Raw genomic sequence first — 27,850 nt, 5'->3', positions numbered from 1 at the left:
GGGTGTAATTCGGGATCTGCTTGGATTTATTGGGATTTACTGCCCGGTTCAGATGGATTTTTTTAAATAATGGTTCAGGCAGACGCAGCTCCCAAACTCTGAAACTGCGCTAAGCAAACGCTCGCTGCCTGAAGGAACACTAGCAAACGTGTGAGAGAAAAGCTGGGAGTTTCTCAATGCGTAGCTGCACTCTCCCTCCCTCCCCCTCGCTACTTGTCTCCCTGCCTTTAAAAAATCTCCTCCAAACCTGCCGTTTTGCCCATGGTTTTCCTGTACCATCTCCAGTGCCGTGTGACGGTTGCTGCATTAATGGTGCTGTAGAAAATGTACCATTTACAGGGTTTATTTATGTTCATTCCCATAAGAACATAAGAAATAAGAGCAGGAGTCGGCCATTCGGCCTCTCGAGCCTGCTCCGCCATTCAATAAGGTCATGGCTGATCATCGACCTCAAGTCCACTTTCCCGCCCGATCTCCATCGCCCTTGATTCCCCTAGAGTCCAAAAATCTATTTGTCTCAGCCTTGAATATTCTCAATGACTCAACAACCACTGCCCTCTGGGGCAGAGAATTCCAAACATTCACAACACTCCCATGTGAAGAAATTCCTCCTCGTCTCAGTCTAAAAAGGCCGGCCCCTTATCCTGAGACTATGGCCCCTAGTTCTAGACACTCCAGCCAGGGGAAACAACCTCTCAGCATCTACCCTGTCAATCCCCTTCAGAATCTTGTATGTTTCAATGAGATCACCTCTCATTCTTCTAAGCTCCAGAGAGTATCGGCCCATTCTACACAATCTCTCCTCATAGGACATCCCAGGAATCAATCTAGTGAATCTTCGCTGCACCGTCGCCAAGGCAAATATATCCTTCCTCAGATAAAGAGACCAAAACTATGCGCAGTACGCCGGGTGTGGTCTCACCAAGGCCCTGTACAATTGTAGCAAGACATCCTTACTCTTATACTCCAACCCCTTGCAATAAAGGCCAACATGCCATTTGCCTTCCTTATTGCTTGCTATACCTGCGTGCTAGCTTTATGTGTTTCCTGTACGAGGACACCTAAATCTCTCTGAACACCAACATTTAATAGTTTCTCACAATTTAAAAAATATTGGCCTAGAAATTAGCTATAGCCCCGCCAGCTCGCTGGCGGCCAGAATTTAGCGCTGGGCGAGGAGCCACTCGCGCCCAGCCGATATTCAGTTTCAGCGCCCAAAGTCGAGGACGGCCGCTGTTCAAGAGTGTGGCCGCCCCCGCTTGGGGCGCTGAAACTGAATATCGGCGTGCTACTGGCTGCAGCGCCACCCGCAGCGGAGCGGCAGGCTGCGGTACTGCAGGCCTTCCTCCCTCTCTTAAGGAGGAGGTGCCTGCAGCAGCCGGAGCCCCGATCGGGAGTGCCGGCAAAAGAGCCCGGCACAACGGAGAAGTGCCGGGCTCCCGGAAACCAGCCGGCAATGCCGCGGGGGGGGGTGTGGAGGAGGCCGGGGAAGGAGGTGTGGGCAGGCGGCCGCCGAAAAAGCGTCCGGCCGCACCTCCACCTTAAAGCGCCCCACTAAGGCTGCTGTACGGACCCGGTCTCCGAAAGTTATTAGCGGCCGCCACGGAAGAGGCGGCCGCTACTGAAGATGGGGATCAGGCCGGTGTCGGAGTGGAACCGGGGCGCTGCGCACACCGATGACGTCATCGGTGGCGGCGCAGCGCTAACGGCTACCGCCGCAATTAGCGCGTCAATGAAGCTCGCCCGAAGTTTGCAGACTGGCGCAGAAGCCCTCTTTGGGCGGTAACTGGGCGCAAAGCCCACTGAATTTCTAGGCCATTGTTTTTCTATTCTTCCTACCAAAGTGAATTACCTCACATTTCCCCACATTAGACTCCATCTGTCACCTTATTGTCCAATCACGTAACCTGTTGGGATGTGGGCGTCGCTGGCAAGCCCGCCATTTACTGTCCATCCCCAGTCACCCTGAACAACCGAGGGGCTCACTGGGCCACTTCGGAGGGCAGTTAAGAGTCAGCCAGGTTGGTGTGGGACTGGAGTAACATATAGGCCCGGACCGGGTAAGGACAGCTGATTTCCTTCCCTAAAGGACATTAGTGAACCAGTTGGGTTTGTACGACAATCCGACAGCTTCACGGTCACTTTTACTGAGACCAGCTTTTTACTTCCAGATTTTTTTAACTGAATTCAAATTCTGAAACTGCCCTGGTGGGATTTGAACTGGCTCTACTCTGGATTAACTAGTCCAGTGTCATAACCACCACACCACCCCTGCTGGAAGTGTGCGGGTGTCTGGACAGTGGCTTCGAACTGGATTGGGCTCAGTTCAGATAGCGTGCCGATACTCACTGATGGTACTCATACCTAAAGAATGGTCGATTGGACGAGGTATTGGAGGGCCAGTGCCCCCCCTGTAAAACTGTCCCCACCACGGGCAGCATCTTCAGGAGAGATGGGGAGGTGGCTCTAACTCACAAGGAAGGCTGGGGAAACGGATGGGCCAGTTAATCCCCGGGAGTCTCCCATCCATCAGCGAGCATGGAGGGGCAGATTTCCAGTCTCATCCCCTGGTGCAGGCCGGGTGACAATCTGAGACTCGGAACACAAAGAGGGGAGAAACAGAACCAGTGCGCGGAGGAAGAGAGCAGACAATGAGAGTGATCGAATGCTGAGAGATTCCACTGATCCCAATCATCTGATTTCCAGGAGCTCAGCGTTACAGTGAATATAATGGATACAGTGACTCGTACAGATGGGCCAGATTTTACAATGATGAGACGCCAAGGTGAGTGACATCCCATTCAGGTAGAGAATATGGTGCTTGGGTGTAGGGGGCTATCGTAACCATGGCTGCTCAAAGTGGAGATCTGGAGCCCTCTGTCCTGTCGATGCTTAGAGCAACAATTTGCCTGAAATAGTGATTATCAGAATTGGCCATCTGAGCGCTTTTAGTACTCCCGCTGTTGATGGTGACCTTGAACAAAAACCACCCGTGTTCCAGCTCGGCTCACTTGGAAGCACTCTCGTCTCGGACTCCAAAGGCTGTGGGCTCAGGCCTCGATGCAGGATGAGGGCACATAGTCTAGGCTGCCCGAGGTGCCACCTGCCTTTTGAAGTGGATGTTAAAGATCCCGTGTCATCATTGTAGAACAGCGGGAAGTTCTCCCAGTATCCTGGCCAACACACCTCCCTCAACTAACACCCCCAAAAATGGATTAACTGGTTATTCACCTGATTGCTGTTTGTGTGATCTTGCTTTGTACGGATTAGCTGCTGTGTTTGCCCATATAACAGTGACTTCAATGTATTTCATTGAGTGTGAAGTGCTCTGGGACATTTCTGAGATGATATGAGGTGTTGCGTCAGAGCGATTCCGCCTGACCGCCTGGGCCCCTGAAGGTGTTGGGACTCCAGCTGAACACAAAGTGCAGATCTGGATACCCTCTTCTTTTGGAATGGGATTATGTATCTCCGGCTTTGATTTGGGTTGTAGAACAGAAAGAAAGTGAGTGGGGAAGAGTGCAGGAAGTGGGTCTCTGAGCGCCCACTTTATAGAACTTAAAAAAAAAATTATTTTGGGGGCAAGTTATCAAAAGACTCTCCAAACTTGAGCTATTTGCATGGGGAGAAGTGCTGATTGAGAGACAAGGTCAGGCAGGTTTGAATTATGTGAAGAATGCAAGATAATTGCAGAAGACACAAGACCTAAATTAAAGCTCATGGAATTGAAGGCAAATTACTGACCTAGTGAGGAGATTGGTTCTGCGGTGGAAGACAGGGAGCAGGGATAATGGGCGTGTACTCGAGTTGGATGGAAGTGACTAGTGGTGTCCCACAAGGATCTGAGCTGGGGCCTCAACTATTCACTATATTTATTAACACATTAGAGAGCCGTACATCCAAGTTTGCCGATGACACAGATTGGTGGTATAGTAAGTCGTGTAGACAGGAGCATAAAATTACAAAGAGCCATTGAGAGATTCAGTGAGTGGGCAAAACCCTGGCAGATGGATTTCAACCCAGGTAAGTGTGAGGTCATCCATTTTGGGCCAAGAAAGGATGGATCTGAGTATTCTCTAAATGGTGAAAAGCTGGGAACAGCGGAGGGCCCAAGAGATTTAGGGCTCCGTGTACACAGATCACTAAAATGTAGTCAGGTACAAAAAATAATCAAAAGGCAAATGGAATGTTAGCCTTTATATCGAGAGGGGTAGAATTTTTTTAAATTCGTTCATGGGATGTGGGCGTCGCTGGCAAGGACAGCATTTATTGCCCATCTCTAGTTGCCCTTGAGAAGGTGGTGGTGAGCCGCCTTCTTGAACCGCTGCAGTCCGTGTGGTGATGGTACTCCCACAGTGCTGTTAGTGAGGGAGTTCCAGGATTTTGACCCAACAACGATGAAGGAACGGCCGATATACTTCCAGGTCAGGATGATGTGTGACTTGGAGGGGAACTTGGAGATGGTGGTGTTCCCATGCGCCTGCTGCCCTTGTCCTTCTAGGTGGCAGAGGTCACGGGTTTGGGAGGTGCTGCCGAAGAAGCCTTGGCGAGTTGCTGCAGTGCATCTTGGAGATGGTACACACTGCAGCCACGGTACGCCTGTGGTGGAGGGAGTGAAAGTTTAAGGTGGTGGATGGAGTGTCAATCAAGCGGGCTGCTTTGACCTGGATGGTGTCGAGCTTCTTGAGTGTTATTGAAGCTGCAAGTGGAGAGTATTCCATCACACTCCTTACTTGTGCCTTGTAGATGGTGGAAAGGCTTTGGGGAGTCAGGAGGTGAGACATTCGCTGCAGAATACCCAGCCTCTGACCTGCTCTTGCTGCCACATATTTATGTGTCTGGTCCAGTTAAGTTTCTGGTCAATGGTGACCCCCAGGATGTTGATGCTGGGGGATTCGGCGATGGTAATGCCATTGAATGTCGAGGGGCGGTGGTTAGACTCTCGCTTGTTGGAGATGGTCATTGCCTGGCACTTGTGTGGCACGAATGTTACCTGCCACTTATCAGCCCAAGCCTGAATGTTGTCCAGATCGTGCTACATGGGGGCATGGACTGGTTCATTATCTGAGGAGTTGCGAATGGAACTGAACACTGTGCAGTCATCAGCAAACATCCCCATTTCTGACCTTATGATGGAGGGAAGGTCATTGATGAAACAGCTGAAGATGGTTGGGCCTCAGACACTGCCCCGAGGAAGTTCTGTTACAGAAGGTTAGAGGCTAAAGTCAGAGAAACGCGAGCTGATGTCTCCAGTAACTCACTCCCGGGTATCCATTATTGTATATATAAACCCCCGAACCCCTCAATTAGAATCCAGCCTGTAACTCACTCCCGGGTATCTGTTATTCTATATATAAACTCCCGAACCCCTCGATTAGATTCCAGCCTGTAACTCACTCCCAGGTATCTGTTATTCTATATATAATCCCCCCCGAACCCCTCGATTAGATTCCAGCCTGTAACTCACTCCCGGGTATCTGTTATTCTATATATAAACCCCCGAACCCCTCGATTAGATTCCAGCCTGTAACTCACTACCGGGTATCCATTATTCTATATATAAACCACCAAACCCCTTGATTAGATTCCAGCCTGTAACTCACTCCCGGGTATCCGTTATTCTATATATAAACCACCAAACCCCTTGATTAGATTCCAGCCTGTAACTCACTCCCGGGTATCCGTTATTCTATATATAAACCCCCTGTAGGACAGAACTGAATAAGGTAGAAAATTGCGTTAGACTAATATCCTGGCAATACACTCGGCATCAGTGAGAAATTTCAGGGTTTTACCTTGTTAGAAAATGCCGCTGATGTTGGTCACTGCTCCAGTGAGGGAGGCACCACCTTCAGGAGAGTGGGCAGAGACAACCTGTCTGTGAAAGGGCAGATTGTACATGGTCTGTGAAAAGAAAGTGTCTGAAGGGGCATTTGCTGTCCGTAGTTTCATTTGTTCTGGTGGATTGCCAATATTTCAGTTGCTCTGGGAATTAAGTTTATTTTCACTATCTAAATAAATCACCAACCGTGCCACATTAATACCTTGGGGAGGGGGGAGTGAATATTCGGGGTCTTTGCAAACAGAAATATTCATCCCATTTCCATTTTTCCAGGGATTCCTGGCTGAGGCGCAGTACAGAGATAGTGGCCATTGATGCTATTAACTTTCGCAACCCCATGGACCAGTACCAACCTCGGTTTTTGGAGAGGGAGCTGAGAAAGGTAAGTCCTGAGACAGGAAGAACACAACCCAGCAAAGGAAACTGGCCGCCTTTGACATCCGTGGTCACACAGCTTGAAACGGATGCAAAGTGTGTAGTAACCAACTTAAAGGCGAGCAGGTCCTGTTGGGAACCCACACACAGTACCAGCGTATAGTGAGAGCGGCCCACAGGTTAGCTCCTGATCTTAATCACAGGGCTTCAGGGTGACAGCCAGGCAAGGATTACTGCGCACTACATTACTTCACCTCGTGCGTTTTTAAGTTTCAGGATTCATTGAAGTCCGAGGTTGATTGAAACAGGTACAATTTTTTGAAGATCTAAAACCGCAATCAGCGGCCCCTGCAGACTTACAAACTGTATCTTGCAGCCGGCCTGAACTCCAGTCTGCATCTAACCAGCTGTCTGATTGTCGAGCTGGATGTGAAAAGTGGACCCTTGCCTGAGCCTGCCTGCTCGGTCCTGATCTCGGTCACACACCGAGGTGACCATGGTTGCAGCCACCTGGTGTCCACTAGCGGGAACCCCTGGACATCGCTTCATTGATGCCAATTTACAAATGATCTAAATTTACACATTTTAGTTGGGACGAGCCAAGGGGGTTTCTCATTAGTGGTCACCATTAGTGGTCACCTCCTTCTGGAGGGTGTGGGCCCTTGGAGCTGCTCTCCGGGCTTGGCTAGAGTCACCCCACTGGCGTGAGCAAAGCGGTCTACTTTGCTTCAACTTTCTGCTCTCGCCTCCCAACAGCCAGTTTCACAGCAGAGGCCAGGGAGAAGGTTCACCCATTCGTAGCCAACGACGTCCATTTGGGAAAAGGGAGAGAATAACTTATTATTTAAAATACTTAAAGGTATCAGCAGCAAAAGTAGAATTATAGATTTTAGTCACTGGTCACAGATAAGATTGTGGAAATGATTTGGGTTTCTGCCCCTCTCCTCTCGACCTGCTGGTGTGGCTTGGGGCTGTCACAGTCGCTGCTGTTCCACTCACTGCTAAAGGATCTTGTCCCATCTGGTACTGAACCACAGCGATCCTTGCTTAGATCTCTGGTCAGTGTGGAGTTAGCTGGGCCTTGCCAGCCCAGTGTTGGGACTGCTGCGGTGGGGGAGGTGATGGTGGGGGAGGGGACGGTCGGGGAGGGGACGGTGGGGGAGGGGACGGTGGCGGAGGGGGAAGGTGGCGGAGGGGGATGGTGGGGGAGGGATGGTGGGGAGGGGACGGTGGGGGAGGGGATGATGGGGGAGGGGACGGTGGGGGAGGGGATGGTGGGGGATGGGACGGTGGGGGAGGGGATGGTGGGGGAGGGGATGGTGGGCGAGGGGATGGTGGGGAGGGGGACGCTGGGGAGGGGACGGTGGGGGAGGGGATGGTGGGGGAGGGGACGGTGGGGGAGGGACGGTAGGGATGGTGGGGGAGGGACGGTGGGGGAGGGATGGTGGGCAGAGGGGATGGTGGGTGGAGGGGACGATGGGGGAGGGGACGGTGGGGGAGGGACGGTGGTCGGAGGGGATGGTGGGGGAGGGGGCAGTGGGAGAGGGACGGTGGGGGAGAGGACAGTGGGGGAGGGACGGTGGGGGAGGGGACGGTGGGGGAGGTGACGTTGGGGGAGGGGACGGTGGGGGAGGTGACGGTGGGGGAGGGACGGTGGGGGAGGGGACGGTGGGGGAGGGGATGGTGGGTGGGGGAGGGGACGGTGGGGGCAGGGGATGGTGGGGGAGGGGATGTTGGCGGAGGGGATGGTGGGGGAGGGGACGGTGGGGGAGGGACGGTGGGAGAGGGGACGGTGGGGGAGGTGATGCTGGGGGAGGGGACGGTGGGGGAGGGATGGTTGGTGGAGGGACGGGATGGGGTGGGACGGGATGGGGTGGGGGTGGGACGGGATGGGCAGGACGGTGGGGGGGGCGAGACTGGACCAAGCCAGTGTCAGCACCTTCAGGAGAAGAGAGGCGAAGGCTGGAAATAAAAGGCGTCTCTGACTGCATTTTGTTTGTTGGTCAGATTTAACGGCTTTGAGTCTGGTGCCTTTAATGCTGTGTCTCCTCTGAAGGCTTTCTGTGGATTCTCACACTGTGTGATACCAGCCAATCAGCATTCCGCCATCGCCACCGGCAACTGGGGCTGTGAAGCGTACAAAGGGGATGTACAGCTTAAAGGTTGGTTGATTGTTAAACTGCCATTAGTAAAAGACCACCTCAAGTGGAGTACAACCATCTGAGGCCACTGTGGGCGAGAAATTCATTATAGCCCAGGAGTGGACGCTAACTTTGGAAAAGTTTGAGATTTAGCGCCAGGCGCGAATGAATCTCGCTGCACACAAAATTCAGTGTAGTCGCTCAGAGAATGGATGGCAGCGCTAAATCAAGTGCTAACGGCTTAGCTCAGTGGCGTTACACTCAAAACACTAACCAATGTCAGGTGCAGTCTAATCGAAGGTCATCATTGCCACAGGCTCTTTCCAGTTCTTAGAGGGGAGGTTCATTGATGCTGCAGAACCTCATTCTCAGCATTGCTGCCTGTGAACCTGTGTCAGCAAGCAGGAGCAGGCCAAGCCCAAGGAGCCGGATGATTCAAGCAGCTGTATTCATGGCAGATCAACGGCCCAGGGAGAGAGCCCGCAGATTCTGCAACCAAGCATTGGAGGAGTTGGTCTTCGCTGTGGAGAGACAGAGGGCCGTGCTGTACCCAGCAAGTGGCAGGAGGCCCTCACCGCAAGTCTTCCACACCATGTGGAGGGAGGTAGCCCAGCAGGTCTCGGGCAGCACTGTGGTCCCCAGGACCCACACACAGAGCAGGAAGAAATTTAACAACCTCACTCATGTGGTCAGGGTGAGTCAACGCTTCAACAAATGCTACATACCACTATCTGAGCCACAATCTTCATACACTGCCCAAAGCACCACTCCCCCAGCACTCATCCACCAACAATCTCTACCTACCAACACTCACACCCACATCTCACACCTTGCAAACAATGGCAGCTATTCAACTGTGGCAGGCACATCTCCCAAACACCTTGCTCCGCACTCACTCTCACACTTTCCTTTCTCTTGCAGGCCAAGGTCACTCACAACAGGAGGGAGCAGGAGCACACAGGCGGGGGAAAACCTGACACCCGACCACTGTCTGAGCTGGAGGAGAGTGCTGCAGATTACTGGGTGCCAGGTGGTGGGCGTTGTGGCCACCAGCGATGTTGACCCTCTTAGGGACAACAATGGTATGTTCATCCCTACTCCTCCTCCTCACATCCCACTTCCCCCTCACCACACAAGCCTTTCCCACTTTCCAGCTAATCATGCTGTATGCATGTCTTTCTCCCTTCCTGCCCCCTCCCCTCACCTTAAGGAAAGATAGGCAAAAAGGAAAAGGAGGTGGGGTAGCATTGCTGGTTAAAAAGGGATTAACACAATTGTAGGAAAGATATTGGCTCTGAAGATGTGGAATCTGTATGGGTAGAACTGAGAAATACCATAGGGCAGAAAACGTTAGTGGGAGTGGTATATAAACCACCAAACAGTAATGTGGTGGTTGGGGATGGCATTAAAAGGGAAATTAGAGATGCGTGCAATAAGGGCACAGCAGTTATCATGGGTGACTTTAATCTACATATAGATTGGGCTAACCAAATTAGTAACAATACAGTGGAGGAGGAATTCCTGGAGTGTATACGGGATGGTTTCCTGGACCAATATGTCGAGGAACCAACTAGACATCAGGCCATCTTATATTGGGTATTATGTAATGAGAAAGGATTAACTAGCAATATTGTTGGGCGAGGCCCCTTGGGTCGGAGCGATCATAATATGATAGAATTCTTAATTAAGATGGAGAGTGAAGTAGTTGACTCAGAGACTAGGGTCCTGAATTTAAATAAAGGAAACTATGATGGTATGAGGCAAGAGTTGGGTACGATTGATTGGGGAATGTCACTCAAAGGGTTGACGGTGGATAGGCAATGGCAAACATTCAAAGATCGCATGAATGAACTACAGAATCTGTTCATCCCAGTTTGGCATAAAAAAAAAGCTGACTCAAACGTGGCTAACAAGGGAAATTAGGGATAGCATAAGATCCAAGGAGAGGACATATAAATTGGCCAGAAAAAGCAGTAAACCTGAGGATTGGAAGCAGTTTAGGATTCAGCAAAGGAGGAAAAAAGGGATTAATTAAGAGGGGGAAAATAGAGTATGAGAGTAAGCTTTCAGGGAACATAAAAACTGACTGAAAAAGCTTTTATAGATATGTGAAGAGAAAAAGATTGGTGAAGTCAAGCGTAGGTCCCTTGCAGTCAGAATCAGGGGAATTTATAATGGGGAACAAAGAAATGGCAGAACAATTAAATACATACTTTGGTTCTGTCTTCACAAAGGAGGACACAAATAACCTCCCAGAGATGTCGGGGAACATAGGTTCTAATGAGAGGGAGGAACTGAAAGAAATCAATATTTGTAGGGAAATGGTGTTAGGGAAAGTGACAGGATTGAAGGCCGATAAATCCCCAGGGCCTGATAATCTACATCCTAGGTACTTAAGGAAGTGGCCCTAGAAATAGTAGATGCATTGCTGGTCATCTTCCAAAATTCTATAGACTCTGGAACAGTACCCATGGATTGGAGGGTAGCTAATGTTACCCCACTATTCAAAAAAGGTGGTAGAGAGAAAACGGGGAATTATAGACTGGTAAGCCTGACATCGGTAGTGGGGAAAATGCTAGAGTCCATTATAACAATGTAATAGCAGAGCACTTGGAAAACAATGACAGGATCGGACAAAGTCAACATGGATTTACAAAAGGTAAACCGTGCTTGACTAATTTACTGGAATTTTTTGAGGATGTAACTGGTAAAATTGATAAGGGAGAACCAGTGGATGTGGTGTATTTGCACTTTCAGAAGGCTTTCGATAAGGTCCCGCATAAGAGATTAGCGTGTAAAGTTAAGGCACATAGGATTGGGGGCAAGGTATTGACTTGGATAGAGAACTGGTTGGCAGACAGAAAGCAAAGAGTTGGAATAATCGGGTCTTTTTCCAAGTGGCAGGCAGTGACTAGTGGGGCACCGCAGGGATCGGACGTGGGACCCCAGCTATTCACAATATACTAATAATCTAGGCGAGGGAATTGGATGTAATATCTCCAAGTTTGCAGACGACACAAAGCTGGGTGGGAGTGTGTGCTGTAAGGAGGATGCCGAGAAACTCCAGTATGATTTGGACAGGTTGGGTGATTGGGCAGACACATGGCAGATGCAATATAATGTGGATAAATGCGAGCTTATCCACTTTGGTGTCAAAAACAGGAAGGCAGATTATTATTTGAATGGCAATAGATTGGGAGAAGGGAAAGTGCAACGAGACCTGGGTGTCCTTGTGCACCAGTCGCTGAAGGTAAGCATGCAGGTGCAGCAGGCGGTTAAGAAGGCAAATGGTATGTTGGCCTTTGTAGCGAGAGGGTTTGAGTACAGGAACAAGGATGTCTTGCTGCTGTTGTACAGGGCCTTGGTGAGACCGCACCTTGAGTACTGTGTGCAGTTTTGATCACCTTATCTGAGGAAGGATGTTCTTGCCATGGAGGGAGTTCAGCAAAGATTTACCAGGCTGATACCTGGGATGGCAGGAATGACGTATGAGGAGAGATTCGGTCGATTGGGCTTATACTCGCTGGAGTTTAGAAGAATGAGAGGGGATCTCATTGAAACTTATAAAATACTAACAGGACTAGATAGACTGGATGCAGGAAGGATGTTCCCGATGGCCGGGGAGTCCAGAGCCAGGGGTCACAGTCGAAGGATAAGGGGTAAGCCATTTAGGACAGGGATGAGGAGGATTCTCTTCACCCAGTGAGTGGTGAACCTGTGGAATTCTCTACCACAGAAGGCAGTAGATGCCATTTCATTAAATATATTCAAGAAGGAGTTAGATATATTTCTTAAGGCTAAAGGGATCAAGGGATATGGAGAGAAGGCAGGAACAGGGTACTGAATTTGGATGATCAGCCATGATTGCATTGAGGGCGGAGCAGGCTCGAGGGATGAATGGCCTATTCCTCCTCCTGTCTTCTATGTTTCTATGTTAACCCGACTCTTGTGCCTTTATGCTTTCAGATAATGAGCAAGCAGCTGAGCATCCTGTCCCTGACGGTACCACAGAGAGTGAGGCGGAAGAAGAGGAGGACGAAGAACACACTGTGTCACTGCATGTCTCACCCACAGACACCAGCTCAGATACTGGCACTACGCGTTCTTTAGAGGCTAGTATAGTAGCGGGATCTGCACAGGGTCATGCACCGGGGACAAGTGGGCTGCAGCAAGGCCAGGGGGATAGGGTAGCGCGAGCGTCAGCTCCCCGGAGGGCGAGTTCTGCTGCACAGGACTCAGTTGAGGACGTTGATGGGGAGCTCTTTAGAAGAAGGGTGATGGGCATGCACACGGAGATGATAGGTGCAATGGCAAGGGTGCCCGAGAGCCTCTCGGCAATGGTAAGGAGCATGGAGGAGTCCGCCTCCAACATTGCACAGAGCTCTGTGCACACCATGGAGCCTGTCATTTCCAGTCTGGAAAGGACGGTGAACTCCCTGAGAAACAGTGGAGACCCAGACCTGTTGCCGCGTGTGATGGGCAATGTCGCAGCTTCCATTGCAGCAAAGACTGAAGCCATGCAACGTCTTAGTGCTGTAATGCAGACTATGCTTGGTGCCATCGATTCTCAGACTGCTTTCACGCAGTCTCAGCTTGATGCCACATAAGCTCTGGCTGCTGCCATCGTGGCTGGGTCGACCACCGTCCACCGGAGTTTTCACGGTCATAGAGTTTAGAGTCATAGGCCTAGAAATTCAGTAAGGCGCTGCCAGCTTTGCAGCCAGTTACCGCCCAAAGAGGGTTTCTGCGCCAATAGAGGAGTTTGCACTGATATTCAGCGCTGCGGTAATGGCGGCGGTAGCTGTTAGCGCTGCGCCGGCACCGATGACGTCATCGGTGTGCGCAGTGCCCCGCTACCGCCCCGCCACCGGCCCGAACCCCATATTGAGTTGCGGCCACCTCTTCCGCGGCGGCCGCAAACAGCGATCAGAAAACGGGGCTGTACTGTAGCCTTAATGGGGCGCTTTAAGGTGGAGGTGCGACCGGCCGCTTTTTCGGCGGCCTCCTGCCCGCACCTCCTTCCCCGGCCTCTTCCACCACCACCCCCCCATGGCATTGCCGGCTGCTTTCCGCGAACCCGGCACTTCTCCGTGGTGCCGGGCTAATTTGCCGGCACTATCCAGTGGCGACCTCCCCGTTGCAGGCACCTCCCCCTTAAGAGAAGGAGGAGGCCTGCAGTACCGCAGCCTGCCGCTCCGCAGCGGGTGGCGCAGCGGCGCCTAGAGCGCTGAAATTCAGTTTCAGCACCCCAAGCGGGGGCGGGCACACCCTGGAATAGCACCCGGTTCCGACTTGGGGCGCAAAAACTGAATATCTGACGGTCGCAACTGGCTCCGCTCTCAGCGCTAACTTTTGGGCGCACGCCAGCTGGCGGGCCCAAAGTGAATTTCTAGGCCATAGACTTTTACAGCACAGAAAGAGGCCCTTCGGCCCATCGTGTCTGCGCTGTTCATCAAGCCCTGTCCAATCTAATCCCATTTTCCAGCATTTGGTCCATAGCCTTGTATGCAATGGCATTTCAAGTGCTCATCCAAATGCTTCTTGAATGTTGTGAGGGTTCCTGCCTCTACCACCCTTTCAGGCAGTGAGTTCCAGACTCCAACCACCCTCTGGGTGAAAAAGTTCCTCCTCAAATCCCCTCTAAACCTCCTGCCCCTTACCTTGAATCTAGGCCCCCTTGTTATTGACCCCCCTACTAAGGGGAAAAGTTCCTCTTTATCTACACTATCTATGCCCCTCATCATTTTGTACACGTCAATCAGGTCCCCCCTCAGCCTTCTTTGCTCCAAGGAAAACAACCCCAGCCTGTTTACTCTTTCTTCATAGCTGAGGCGCTCCATCTCAGGTAACTTCCTGGTGAATCTTCTCTGCACCCTCTCCAAAGCAATCACATCCTTCCTATAGTGAGGCGACCAGAACTGCACACAGTACTCCAGCTGTGGCCTTACCAGCGTTTTGTACAGCTCCATCATAACCTCCTTGCTCTTATATTCTATGCCTCGGCTAATGAAGGCAAGTATCCCATATGCCTTTTTAACCACCTTATCTACCTGTTCCGCTGCCTTCAGGGATCTATATACATGTACACCAAGGTCCCTCTGACCCTCTGTACTTCCTAGGGTCCTACCACTGATTGTGTATTCCCTTGCCTTATTTGTCTGTCCAAAATGCATCACCTCGCACTTTTCAGGGTTAAATTCCATTTGCCAGTTTTCCACCCATCTGACCAACCCGTTTATATCGTCCTGTAGCCTGAGGCTTTCCTCCTCGCAATTTACCACCCCACCAATTTTCGTGTCATCTGTGAACTTACTGATCATACCTTTTACATTCTCATCCAAATCATTTATGTAGATCACAAACAGCAAGGGACCCAGCACCGATCCCTGAGGTACCCCACTGGACACAGGCTTCCAGTCACAAAAGCAACCTTCGACCATCACCCTCTGCCTCCTGCCACTCAGCCACTTTAGGATCCAACGTGCCAAGGCACCCTGGATCCCATGGGCTCTTACCTTCTTGACCAGTCTCCTATGCGGGACTTTGTCAAAAGCCTTACTGAAGTCCATGTATACCACATCCACAGCATTTCCCTCATCCACACACCTAGTCACCCCCTCGAAAAATTCAATCAGATTGGTCAGGCATGATTTACCCTTGACAAAGCCATGCTGACTATCCCCGATTAATCCTTGCCTCTCCAAGTGGAGACTAATTTTGTCCCTCAGAATTTTTTCCAATAATTTCCCTACCACAGATGTTAGGCTCACTGGCCTGTAATTCTCTGGTTTATCCCTGCTACCCTTCTTGAATAATGGTACTACGTTAGCTGTTCTCCAGTCCTCTGGTACATCCCCTGTGGCCAGAGAGGTTCTGAAAATTTGTGTCAGAGCCCCTGCATTCTCCTCCTTTGCCTCACTCAGCAGCCTGGGATACATCTCGTCCGGGCCTGGGGATTTATCCACTTTTTGGCCTGCTAAAACCGCTTGTACCTCCTCCCTCTCGATGCTAATATGTTCAAGTATATCACAGTCCCCTTGCCTGATTTCTAGGTCTACATCGTCTTTCTCCATAGTGAACACAGATGCAAAAAATTCATTTAAAACCCCGCCTACATCATCTGGCTCTACACACAGATTGCCACTTTGGTCCCTAATGGGCCCTACCCTTTCCCTGGTTATCCTCCTGCCCTTAATATACTTATAACACATCTTAGGGTTTTCCTTTATTTTGCTCGCCAGTGTTATTTCATGGCCCCTCCTCGCTCTCCTAATTTCTTTTTTTAAATATGCCCCTGCACTTTTTATACTCCTCTAGGGCTTCCTCCGTCTTAAGTCTTTTGTAACTGCCAAAAGACCCCCTTTTTTTCCTAATGCATTTTTGTATATCCCTTGTCATCCAAGGTTCCCTTTGCTTGTTGGTCCCACCCTTGACCTTTACGGGAACATGTTGGCGTTGTACTCTCTCTATTTCCCTTCTGAAAGTCTCCCACTGCTTTGATGTGGATTTTCCTATAAGTAGCTGCTCCCAGTCCACTTTGGCCAGATCCTGCCTTATCATATTATAATCGGCCTTCCCCCAATTTAGAACCCTTATTTCCACGCCGTCTTTGTCTTTTTCCATGACCACCTTAAATCTCACCGAATTATGGTCACTGTCGCCAAAATGCTCTCCTACTGACACTTCCACCACTTGCCCGGCTACATTCCCTAGAATTAGGTCCAGTACCGCCCCCTGTCTTGTAGAACTTTCTACATGTCGGCTCAAAAAGCTCTCCTGGATGCACTTTAAGAATTCTGCACCCTCTAAGCCTTTCACACTCTGACTATCCCAATTAATATTGGGGAAGTTGAAATCCCCCACTATTATTACCCTATTATTTTCGCACTGCTCTGAGATTTGCCTACATACCTGTTCCTCTCTCTCCCCCTGACTGTTGGGGGCCATATAGTACACTCCCAGCAAAGTGCTTGCCCCCTTTTTGTTTTTATGTTCTACCCATATGGCCTCATTAGAGGAACCCGCTAATATATCATCCCTCCTTACAGCAGTAATTGACTCCTTAATTAATATTGCAACACCCCCTTCCCTTTTACACCCCCTCTGTCTCGCCTGAAGATTCTATACCCCGGAATATTGAGCTGCCAGTCACAGAATCACAGAAACCCCACAGTGCAGAAAGAGGCCGTTTCTATCTCCCTCAACCATGTCTCCGTGATAGCAACAATATCGTACTCCCATGTGTTCAACAACAACTTCAGTTCATCCACCTTATTTGCAAGACTCCTTGCATTAAAATAAGTGCCTTCCAGCCTTGCCATATTCACTTTTGCCTTCACATATTTGTTCTGCCTTCCCAGCTGACCTGTTTTTTCCTCCGTATTTGGCTGTAAATCACCCCCTACTATAGCTCCACTCTGTATCCCATCCCCCTGCCAAGTTAGTTTAAACCCCCCCCCAACAGTGCTAGCAAACCTCCCCGCAAGGATATTGGTCCCCCTCTGGTTCAGGTGTAAACCGTCCGACTTGTACAAGTCCCACCTTTCCCAGAAGCAGACCCGGTGATCCAGGAAACTAAAGCCCTCCCTCCTGCACCATCCCTTTAGCCACGCATTCATCTGTTCTATCTTTCTATTCCTATACTCACTAGCACGTGGCACCGGGAGTAATCCAGAGATTAAAACCTTTGATGTCCTGCTCTTTAATCTTCTACCTAGCTCCTTAAATTCTTGCTGCAGGACCTCATCCCTCTTTTTAACTATGTCGTTGGTACCAATGTGGACCACGACCTCTGGCTGTTCGCCCTCCCCCTCCAGAATGCCCTGCAGCCGCTCAGTGACATCCTTGACCCTGGCACCAGGGAGGCAACAAACCTTCCTGGATTCACGTCTACAGCCACAGAAATGCCTATCTGTTCCCCTTACTATAGATTCCCCTACCACTATTGCTCTCCCACTCTTTATCCTCCCTTCCTGGGCATCAGGAGCACACCCAGTGCCAGGAAGTTGGCTGCTGCTGCCTTCCCCTGATAAGTCATCCCCCCCAACAGTATCCAAAGCGGTATACCTGGTTGAAAGGGGGATGGCCACAGGGGTCCCCTGCACTACCTGCCTGCTTCTACTGTTCCGCCTGGTGGTCACCCATTTCCCTTCTGCCTGTGCAGCCCTACCCTGCGGTGTGACCAACTCACTGTACGAGTAATTCGCGACTCTCTCAGTACCGTGAATGCTCCACAGCCCATCCACCCACAGCTCCAGTGCCCCAAGACGGCCCGTTAGTAGCTGCAGCTGGATGCATTTCTGGCACGCGTGTTGGTCAGGGACACTGGCAGCATCTCTGAATTCCCACATAGAGCAAGAGGTGCATATCACGGGGCTGGGATCTCCTGGCATGACCTACCCCTTTAATCAATTTAAATTAAATTAATTCAATACCACCAGTAAAGTAAGCCTTACCTGGTCTCTGGAGCCCTTTGTAGGCCCACTCTACCGCTGAAGCACCCGCCGAAGCTCTGAGGCCTTGCCTCACCTTGACTCACCCAACTCTCAGCACTCTGTTGAAAACCACACTCAGTGCAAAATCGCACTTCAAAGCCTGTTTTAATAGGCCCTGAAACAAAGACTTGCTGAGCCCAGCTACAGGAGAACCAGGTTAACCAGATTACTCCAGTTTCCCGTGTTAACTGCCTTCAGCTGCTCGGAGTTGTAGGACTTGTTTATCCCTTTTTAACCCTGCTTAAATCTGGGAATTTTAGATTTTAAACAGTAAACAGTACACAGTAAATGTGAAACAAACAAAAGTTTGATTTCAGCAAACAGTTAAGACTCCCTGACTTACCCAATTCTCAGCACTCTGTTGAAAACCGCACTCAGTGCAAAATCGCACTTCAAAGCCTGTTTTTATAAGCCCTGAAACAAAGACTTGCTGAGCCCAGCTATAGGAGAACCAGGTTAACCAGATTACTCCAGTTTCCCTTGTTAACTGCCTTCAGCTGCTCTGAGTTGTAGGACTTGTTTATCCATTTTTAACCCTGCTTAAAGCTGGGAAATTTAGATTTTAAACAGTAAACAGTACACAGCAAATGTGAAACAAACAAAAGTTTGATTTCAGCAACCAGTTAAGACTCCCTGACTCACCCAACTCTCAGCACTCTGTTGAAAACCGCACTCAGTGTCACAGTGTCGCAGCAGGCCAGCAATCTGTGCTCCAGCAGATTGGCAGTGATGCTGAGGTGCTGCTTCGGGGGAGTGGCAGTGTGTCAGTGGAGCAGGAAGTTACCGTCCTCTCTCAGGATGACAGCATTCCTGCGCCCACCACTGGCACTCCGCCATTGCCCTTGTCACTGCCTGTCATCCAGCCAGCCCAGACTGCTGCCGCCAATGCTGAGGTGGTGCAGTCTACAGCCGGGCCTTCCAGGCCCAGAGCTGGTCGAGTGCGATCCGCAAGGCCATCTGATGTCTCCCGCACGTACACTCAGCAGCCTTCCACCCACCGTGCTGCAGCCACTGGGCCAACATTTGGTAGGAGCACTAGGGTAGGCAAAGGCACAGCAACAAGAGGCACTAAGGGATCGCACGAGGGTGAAGAGTTAATATTGTTGTTGTAAATATGTGTTCACTGATTATTATTAATTGGCTTTGGATGATTTTGTGATGTCGCTCATTTCAGCGTTGTGCTGTGATGTGACCTGCGACAGGGATGGAATGATGGGGATGTGGTGAGCAGCGGGGATCTGGGGTTTAATTTATTGGAACTGCAGTCTGATGAGGCAGTCACGGACCGCCCTTCCAGAAGGCAGATTGAGTGGCTGCCTCCTCCCTCGCTCCTGCTCCTCCTCCTTCTCTTTCTCTTCCTCCTCGTCCTCATCCTCCTCCTCCTCCTCTCTCTCTTCCTCTTCCTGAGGTTGTTTCGCAGTCCCTGGTGGCAACAGCTGGGCCCTCATGATGGCCATGTTGTGGAGCATGCAGCAGACCACAACGAAATGGGACACCAGCTCAGCCGAGTACTGAAGGGCTCCTCCCGAGCGGTCAAGGCACTGGAACCGTTGCTTGAGCACTCCAATGGTCTGTTCGATGATGTTCCTGGTGGCAGCATGGCTCTCAGTATATGAGTGCTGAGCAGGAGTGTTGGGGTTGTGGAGGGGAGCCATGAGCCAGGTGGAGACCGGATAGCCCTGGAATGTAACCAGCCAGCCGCGAGCTTGATGTGGTGGCTGGAAGAGTGCTGGCACACCAGTCTGGCGCAGGATGAAGGCATCGTGGGTGCTGCCAGGATAGCGGGCATTCACATTGAGGATTTGCTGTCTGTGGTCACACACCAACAGCACATTAAGTGAGTGGTAGTCTTTGCGGTTACAGAGGCCTCAGGCAAAGCCATGTGGGTGCAGTCATTGGCGCCCTGCACCATGGGGAAGCCCGCTATCCTGGCAAAGCCACATGCACGTTTGTCCTGCTTCTCTCTGGTGATGGGGAAGGAAATGTAGTCCCTTCTCCTACTGTAGAGTACCTCTGTGACCTCCCGGATGCAGTGATGGTCTGCGAACTGGCACCTGTTGCAGACTGGAAGGAACCGCTGGCGAAGAAATTGAGGGCGATGGTGACCTTCACTGCCACAGAGAGAGCCATGGTCGACCTGATCTGAGGCTCGAGGTCTGGTTGCAGGAGGTGGCCACATCCTTGCTGAAGCAGAGCCTTCTAATGCACTGCTCCTCGCTTAATTGGAGGAAGGAGAAGTGCTCTCGGAATACCCTCGGAGGGTAAGGCCTCCTGTTGAGAGCCCTGATGGCCCTCCTCCTCCCTCAGGCCACATCTTGCAATCTTTCTCGCTTCCTCTGCTCCCTCTGCTGTAGACCCTGGAGGGCGAGGTTGACTGCCAGTACAGCCCCCATTAATGTAACGATGTGTAGCACTTTGAAATTTTGTCAGAATAAATGTAACTAATTTTTAGTAGCCACAACACTACTGATACTAAAGAACTTTTAAATGACTGAATTAAACTCTTGTACAATCGCAAACTGAAACAGCACTAACCTGACAGCTGCGACTGATCCCTTTAAATAGCGCCCCTGGAGCCGACATATGCCTGCTTCACGCCCCCTCCCATTACCGCTGTTGGGCGAGTCGCTAAGGCAGGGGATGATGCTTAATTTGGCAGATTGGGCGCCCAGTGACCTTTGCACACTCACTGACGTTACGATTTGCCTGCTGCTGAAGTCCCCGGCGCTAATCGTAGCGGCGGTGCTACGGGGGTGGGAGGTCGAATTTGGCATGCGCTGCTGGATTCACCTCACCGCGGTGCTACTGCCTCAGTGCCCCGTTAGCGCCCCACCAGGCGCTAAGCTACCGAATTTCTCCCCGTGAGTTTTGCAAGTTGGGTAAATACTGCAGTTGTAGTACCAGCACGCTGCTGCTGGTGGAGCTATCGATTCAGTGGAAGGTGCTGGTCTCAGCACTGCCACCTGAAGGAAGTGGGTGGCATTAGCGCCCAGGAAGAGAAGAGAGACTTGCATTTCTATAGCGCCTTTCACGACCACCAGACATCCCAAAGCACATCACAGCCAATGAAGAACTTTTTGGAGTGCAGTCACTGTTGTAATGTGGGAAACGCAGCAGCCAATTTGTGCACAGCAAGCTCCCACAAACAGCACTGTGATAATGACCAGAGAAGCTGCAAATCTTCTGCAGTGCCCTGAATGGAAAATAAAAATCCACCAGAGACAAAGAGCCAGGTGCTTGCATCCATGGGAACAATTCTAGAAACAACCATTTGTATAGCGCCTTTAACATAAAATGGCTCAAGTTACACAGACAAAGATTGCTCACACTGGCACAGATACAGGGAATAAGAGGGCGTCAGCACCAGGATCAGAAGAATTTTTGATCGTGCAGAGGGTTATTTGAACCTGGAACATTTTACCACGCGTGGCTGCTGTGGCAGAGCCCCACACATCATTTAAATGGGAATTGGATTCAGTATTTGAAAAGGAAGACGGTAAAGGTATAGAGGAAGGGCAGGATTAGAGTAGAAGGCTGCAGTTGCAGAACGTGCACCAGTGCAGACCTGAGGTGCCTCACGGCCTCCTTCTGTGCTGTAATTATTATGACTCTGAAATCATGCTTTCTTTCCACAGCTCTCCTTCAGATAATGGCAGCTGCTCAGGCACAGAGGGACGTGGTGTACTTTACTTTTGGGGACAGGGCCTTGATGAGAAGCATATATGAAATGCATCAGTTTTTGCAAAGGAAAGATGTCACAGTGGGTAAGTACCAACCAAACTAGAAGATGGATAGTGTATGGTGTGAGCTCAGAGACAGCAGCGGTTTCTGGTATTTTCTGTTCGACGCCATTGGATAGTGATCAGGAACAGGAGCCACAGCTGCTCAAACATTAGGTCAATGTGTAGTTGTCAATGCTTTTGTGGCGGTTCTAACTGTCGAGAACATGAAAGAGCAGGAGTAGAGAGCCCATCAATAAAGCCATCCAGTGGCATCACTCGGGGAAAGATGAGGAATACCTACACCACCAGTTTACCGAGACCTTCAGCACTTGTGTGAAGGCGAGCTGCTGTAATGGCTCAGTTCAAAATTAACCTCCCAACGTGAGACTGGGGTTTAGAGGAGGATCCCAGGTTCCATTCCTGCTTCGTGCTTTGTTAGCAGAGTTAAAGCAGGGCCTTGGTGAGTTGCTATAATTCACATCATCATTCTTATCGGGTGTGGGGGAATGGGCCAAAATCAGCCCAGCTCCTGGTCTTGATTAGTATATCTTGCTTGTATGTAGTTGTGTGCGTGTTCGTGGGTGGGTGTGTGTTCGTGGGTGGGTGTGTGTTCGTGGGTGTGTGGGTGTGCGTGGGTTCGTGTATGCATGTGGGTGTGTGTGCGTGCGTGTGTGTTCGTGTTCTTGGGGTGTGTATGTGTTCATGTGTGCGTGCGTGTTCGTGGGTGCGTGTGTGTTCGTGTTCATGGGTGTGTTCGTGTGGGTGTGAGTGAGTGTGGGTGTGAGTGTGAGTGCGGCTGTGGGTGTGAGTGTGGGTTTGAGAGTGGGTGTGGGTGTCAGTGTGTGTGTGGGTGTGTGTGTGGGGTATGGTGTGTGTGTGTGCGTGCGTGTTCATGGGTGTGTGTGTGTTCGTGTGTGTGCGTGTTCGTGGGTGCATGTGTGTTCGTGTTCATGGGTGTGTTCATGTGGGTGTGAGTGTGGGTGTGGGTGTGAGTGTGGCTGTGGGTGTGAGAGTGTGTGTGGGCGTCTGTGTGGGTGTGGGTTGGTGTGGGTGTGAGTGTGTGTGTGGGCGTCGGTGTGGGTGTGGGTTGGTGTGGGTGTGAGTGTGGGGTGCGGTGTGGGTGTGTGTGTGTGCGCTTGTGTGGACAGACAGACATGGTAAAGGTAGAATCAGGTGCATATGTGAAGCCCCAAGCGGCTGAATAGCCTGCCACTACTTACTGTCCAAGCACAGATTAACACACTGGTCCGGGGGAGGGAGGCTACGGCTAACACCCGTGGGATTGTACCCCAGCAAGCGGCGGTACCTTCAGGAGAGGAGGCGAGAAATTAAGTGAAAAACCTTGGCGAGCTGGTTTGAGTGTAATGTCATCAAACATTCTGCTGCTTTTCTCATAGGGCAACTTTACAACATTTTGGAGAAGTACTCGAGAACAGATTTTGGAACAAGCAGAGCCAGAGATCTATACGAGTTCATTCAGAACAATGTGAACTGTTTAAAGGTGCGAATCTGATCACCAGCAGCAAATGACAGAAAGACGCTCAGTACATTGATGGAGGAGAGGATCTCATTTATAATTCATTCCTCAAATCAACAGGGTTCTTAAACATTGAAAATCAGGGGCCAGAGATTTATTAAGCTTACAGCACAGGCAATAGTCCTTAAACATACACTTAAAAAAGACAGCATTTACAACTGAGGCTGGCTGCTTTAGTCGGGGACTGAAACGTGTCACAGCTTCGAGCTCAGTGTACAGGTTGATCAGACCTTGTGGTATCTGTACAAACACACACCTTTTATATCTTTTTCTTACCCCGCTCGATGTGACTACCCACATGTTTCTGCATTAAGATTGTACAAAAGTTAAATTACGGCCCTATATAAGGTGAATTTTAATCAGCTTGTCCCCTTATCAATAATTTTAGTTTTGTTTACTTAGAGTTATTTTTCTGTTGTGTTAATGAGACTCCTTACTCTGTTATCTTATCGCTAGTTTCTGCTATTCTACCAGGTGAAACCTTTGATTGTAAGTGTGTCTTTGATTCGGTGCCATTCCATACCAGCCAATCTTCTGCTTCTACAGAAACCCCAATTAAAAAGGAGGATGTATCCCCAGAGGGTTTCCTTTGTTTTTCACACACTTGTTATCAACTGATTAAAGTTCTGTGAAATATCTGGATCAATCTGCACTGGGATGTCTTTAGGTTTACTGAAGTGATTAAACTGACCACTGCTTCGAGATCAGCCTTAGTTCAGTGGTCACCGCATCTAAATTAACTTAACAAGCAAAGGTGAAAGGTTAACATTGCCACACTATGAAGAGAGCTCAGCAGCAGTACAGCGTCAGTCGGCTTCGGGCCAGTCTGATTAACCCTGTGCTTACAGCATTAGGGTCAGGGTTGGTTTTACAGAGATTGTGAGCACAGGAAGCGATGCTACAGCTGGGCAAATACCAACCAGGTGCGAAGTGAGAGCCTGAAGCTGTCTCATGCATTTTTACACAGATTCCCAAGGGCCGTTTCATTTCATAGTGAGTCATCCGTCTTTCGGATGAGACGTTAAACCGAGATCCAGTCTACTCTCTCGGGTGGATGTAAAAGATCCCATAACACTATATTGTAGAGCAGGAGAGTTCTCCCCGGTGTCCTGGCCAATACTTATCCCTCAATAAATATCACTGAAACAGATTAACTGGTCATTATCTCATCGCTGTTTGTGGGAGCTTGCTGTGCACAAATTGGCTGCCACGTTTCTACATTACAACAGTGAGTCCAGTCCAAAGTCCTTCGTTGGCTGTAAATCCTTTGGGACATCCTGAGGTCGTGAAAGGCGTTATATAAATGCAAGTCTTTCTTTCTTTATAAGTGTTAAGTGGTTCTCCCACCCAAATTGTTCTTATCTTGTACATCCTAATCCAAATTAAAAACTTAAAATAATGTTGAAAGGAACGAGAATTTCTTTTGATGGGGAACAGGAGCACTCACTACATTTCACCGTCACTGTCAGTGACTGACTGACACATCAACCCGTGGGATGTCTGTACAACCGCAATAGGATAGAATCAGAGCAATGAACCCAAGCCGAGGCCTCTCACCTGTCCCTCACTCTCTCTCTTAGATCCGCCGGTCTAATGTGCACAGCAGTTGTTCAGATCAGCGCCCGTACGGTGAGGGGCCAACACGCCTGCTTTCACACCAGGGCGGCTGAGACATAGACCCAGCTTATTTTTTTATTTGTTTATGGGATTTGGGCATCGCTGGCAAGGCCGGCATTTATTGCCCATCCCTAGTTGCCCTTGAGAAGGTGGTGGTGACCCGCCTTCTTGAACCGCTGCAGTCCGTGTGGTGAAGGTGCTCCCACAGTGCTGTTAGGGAGGGAGTTCCAGGATTCTGACCCAGCGACGATGAAGGATCGGCGATAATTCTGCTTATAAAAGCAGAAGTCCCTTTTGCCCCATGATGTGGTGGGGTGGGGGCATTAGTTAGTAAAGTTCTCAATGAACTCTCACCAACAGTAAATATCACACCTTCAGCTATCAGGCTGTCCTGGTGCTAGTCCGTGACGCTCCCATCCAGTTTTGGACGGGGAGGGGGTGGTGGGGGGCAGAAGGTCGCAACCTTTCATTTAGCTGGTACATCCTCTGGGAGCCTCGTACCAATGAGCAGGAAGATGATGTTGAAAGAGCTCCAGGCTGGCATGAACAGGCACCGTCACTGACAGGCCCGGCTCCCAGCATGGATCTAACAGGAGGCAGCAAGAGCTGAAGGTGTTTAGTCTGAATAACCATGAAATCGGTTTCAGTTTGACATATGGGATGAACTTTTCAGCGCATCCTATTGCTGAACTTGCGTGTGTTTCACGAGTAAGGGTGGAACTCATTTTGTAATTGTTTGTGGAGTGGACAGAGAAGTCATCAGGCCCCTGAATGGCAGCTCAGAGAGTGAGCGAGTCAGGCCACCATTCACAGTTTGGAGGGAAGGACAGAAACCCACATCAGTGCTGTCACTAGGATTTCTGTAAAAGTGGAGTGCGGAACTTTCACTCTTTAAAAAGCCTCCCTGTGGGACAATTCTAGAAAGTATCCCTTCAAAGCTGGGCTGCCTGAAGAGAGCATTCGGAGCCGGATAAAACAACAGTGAGGAGCGAACTGGTACAAGACTGTCACTGGAGTTGGGAGCAGTGCGAGGGGATGAACAAGAATTGCGCACCATGAAATCAGTGGGATTAAAAGTGATTTTCCTTCACTGCATTTCCAACAAGATGTTAAATGCTTGGCAATTACGGAGTTCTTCACCATCAGAGGAAGTGACTGAGAGCTGGTCTTGTAGAGGTAAGCAAGATAGTCAGTGGAATACCCGTGCCACAACTAACACCGCCTATTTCCAGCATCGCAAACTCACCTGACTGCCATTGCCTCAGCTCATCCGCTGCTGAAACCCTCATCCATGCCTTTGTTACCTCGAGACTTGACTTCCAACACACTCCTGGCTGGCCTCCCACATTCTACCCTATGCAAACTTGAGGTCATCCAAAGCTCGGCTGCCCATGTCCTAACTCACACCAAGTCCCATTCACCCATCACCCCTGAGCTCACTGACCTACATTGGCTCCCGGTTAAGCAACGCCTCGATTTCAAAATTCTTATCCTTGTTTTCAAATCCCTCCATGGCCTCGCCGCTCTCTATCTCTGTAACCTCCTCCAGCCCTACAACCCCCCTGAGATATCTGCGCTCCTCTAATTCTGGCCTCTTGAGCATCCCTGATTATAATCGCTCAACCATTGGTGGCCGTGCCTTCTGTTGCCTCGGCCCTAAGCTCTGGAATTCCCTGCCTAAACCTCACCGCCTCGCTACCTCTCTTTCCTCTTTTAAGACGCTCCTTAAAACCTACGCTTTGATCAAGCTTTTAGTCACCTGCCCTAATTTATCCTTATGTGGCTCAGTGTCAAGATTTATTTGCTGCTTCTGCGAAGCACCTTGGGAGGTTTCACTACATTAAAGGCACAAGTTGTTGTTGTTGTGATAAGCATTCTGCTGAACAAACACAAAAACTGACAAGAACGGCTAAAAATGAGTTGGATACAGTTAAAAAAATAATGGCCGTATCTTGTGTACCGCCATACCGCCTTTGAAAAATACCGCAAGTTAATGGTGAACTGGCGGCCTGTCAAGGTACTCGGGAACGACGCTGCTGGCCACAGTGTTTGGGCCAATAATCCACAACAGGTAAAGCTGGAACTCAGTGAAATAAGCACTTTTGTTGAAAGATATCACAAAGTGACAAGGCAGACTAAAAATTACCTGCTGAGTATTTCCAGCATTTTCTGTTTTTATTAAAAATTGAAAGTTCAGTGAAAAGCTAGCAATCTACGACAGGGAAATCTTTAACTCAATGAAATGACTGAATTGACAAATTGAAAGAATGATGGTTGGAATGACTGAATGTCAGAATGAATTAATAACTGAATGAACGACTGAATGAAAGAGTCTCAGAGTCATAACGGCACAGAATGAGGCCATTTGGCCCATCGAGTCCGTGCCGGCTCTCTAGAGCAAGCCAGTCAGTCCCATACCCCCGCTCTATCCCCATAACTCTGCAAGTTCATTTCCCTCAAGTGCCTATCCAGTCCCCCCTTGAAAGCATTGTGTCTCCATTGGCAGCGAGTTCCAGATCATCACCACTCGCTGCATAAAAAAGTTTTCCCTCACATCCCCCCTGTATCTCTTGCCCAAAACCTTAAATCCGTGTCCCCGAGTCCTTGTACCATCAACTTGTAGGAACAGCCTTTCCACATCTAGCCTATCCAAACCCGTCATAATCTTGTACACCTCTATCAAATCACCCCTCAACCTCCTTTGCTCTAATGAAAACAAATCCAGCTTCTCCAACCTGTCCTGGTAGCTAAGATCCCCCATCCCCGGAACCATTCTGGTAAATCTCCTCTGCACCCTCTCAAGGGCCTTCACATCCTTCCTAAAGTGTGGTGACCAGAACTGGGCGCAGTACTCCAGTTGTGGCCTAACCAGCGCTTTATAAAGGTTCAGCATAACTTCTCTACTTTTGTACTCAATACCTCTATTTATGAAGCACAAGATCCCATATGCTTTGCTAACCACTCAATATGTCCTGCCACCTTCAGGGACCTATGCACATTAACTCCCAGGTCCCTCTATCCCTGCACACTCTTTAAAACTGTGCCATTAAGTGTATATTGCCTCTTCCTGTTCCTTCTGGCAAAATGCATCACCTCACACTTGTCTGTATTAAATTCCATCT

At 49.9% G+C, this 27,850-nt stretch overlaps 1 protein-coding gene across 1 annotated transcript; it reads left to right on the top strand.

The window, feature by feature from the left end:
* The first annotated feature begins 2,705 nt into the window (after positions 1-2,705).
* Positions 2,706-23,751, top strand: LOC147083874 (poly(ADP-ribose) glycohydrolase-like). The gene is made up of 5 exons (XM_085980084.1): positions 2,706-2,785; positions 6,116-6,224; positions 8,274-8,379; positions 21,488-21,616; positions 22,972-23,751. Exons 2-5 carry the CDS (start codon positions 6,180-6,182, stop codon positions 23,085-23,087), a joined length of 396 nt encoding a protein of 131 aa, XP_085836210.1. The 5' UTR covers positions 2,706-2,785; positions 6,116-6,179; the 3' UTR covers positions 23,088-23,751.
* Positions 23,752-27,850: the final 4,099 nt, after the last annotated feature.

Source organism: Somniosus microcephalus, unplaced genomic scaffold (genome assembly GCF_052327205.1).
Source record: "Somniosus microcephalus isolate GS21.2 unplaced genomic scaffold, FLI_Smic_1.0 scaffold33, whole genome shotgun sequence".
NCBI classification, from domain to species: domain Eukaryota; kingdom Metazoa; phylum Chordata; class Chondrichthyes; order Squaliformes; family Somniosidae; genus Somniosus; species Somniosus microcephalus.
This window is presented reverse-complemented; position numbering and strand designations above follow the sequence as displayed.

Bases quoted from the DNA above. Each gene is read 5' to 3' on its own strand.
- LOC147083874 (XM_085980084.1), top strand. From the start codon at position 6,180: ATGGACCAGTACCAACCTCGGTTTTTGGAGAGGGAGCTGAGAAAG. The intron at 8,380-21,487 runs GTTGGTTGATTG...TTCTTTCCACAG, and splicing joins AGGGGATGTACAGCTTAAAG to CTCTCCTTCAGATAATGGCA. The intron at 21,617-22,971 runs GTAAGTACCAAC...CTTTTCTCATAG, and splicing joins AAGGAAAGATGTCACAGTGG to GGCAACTTTACAACATTTTG.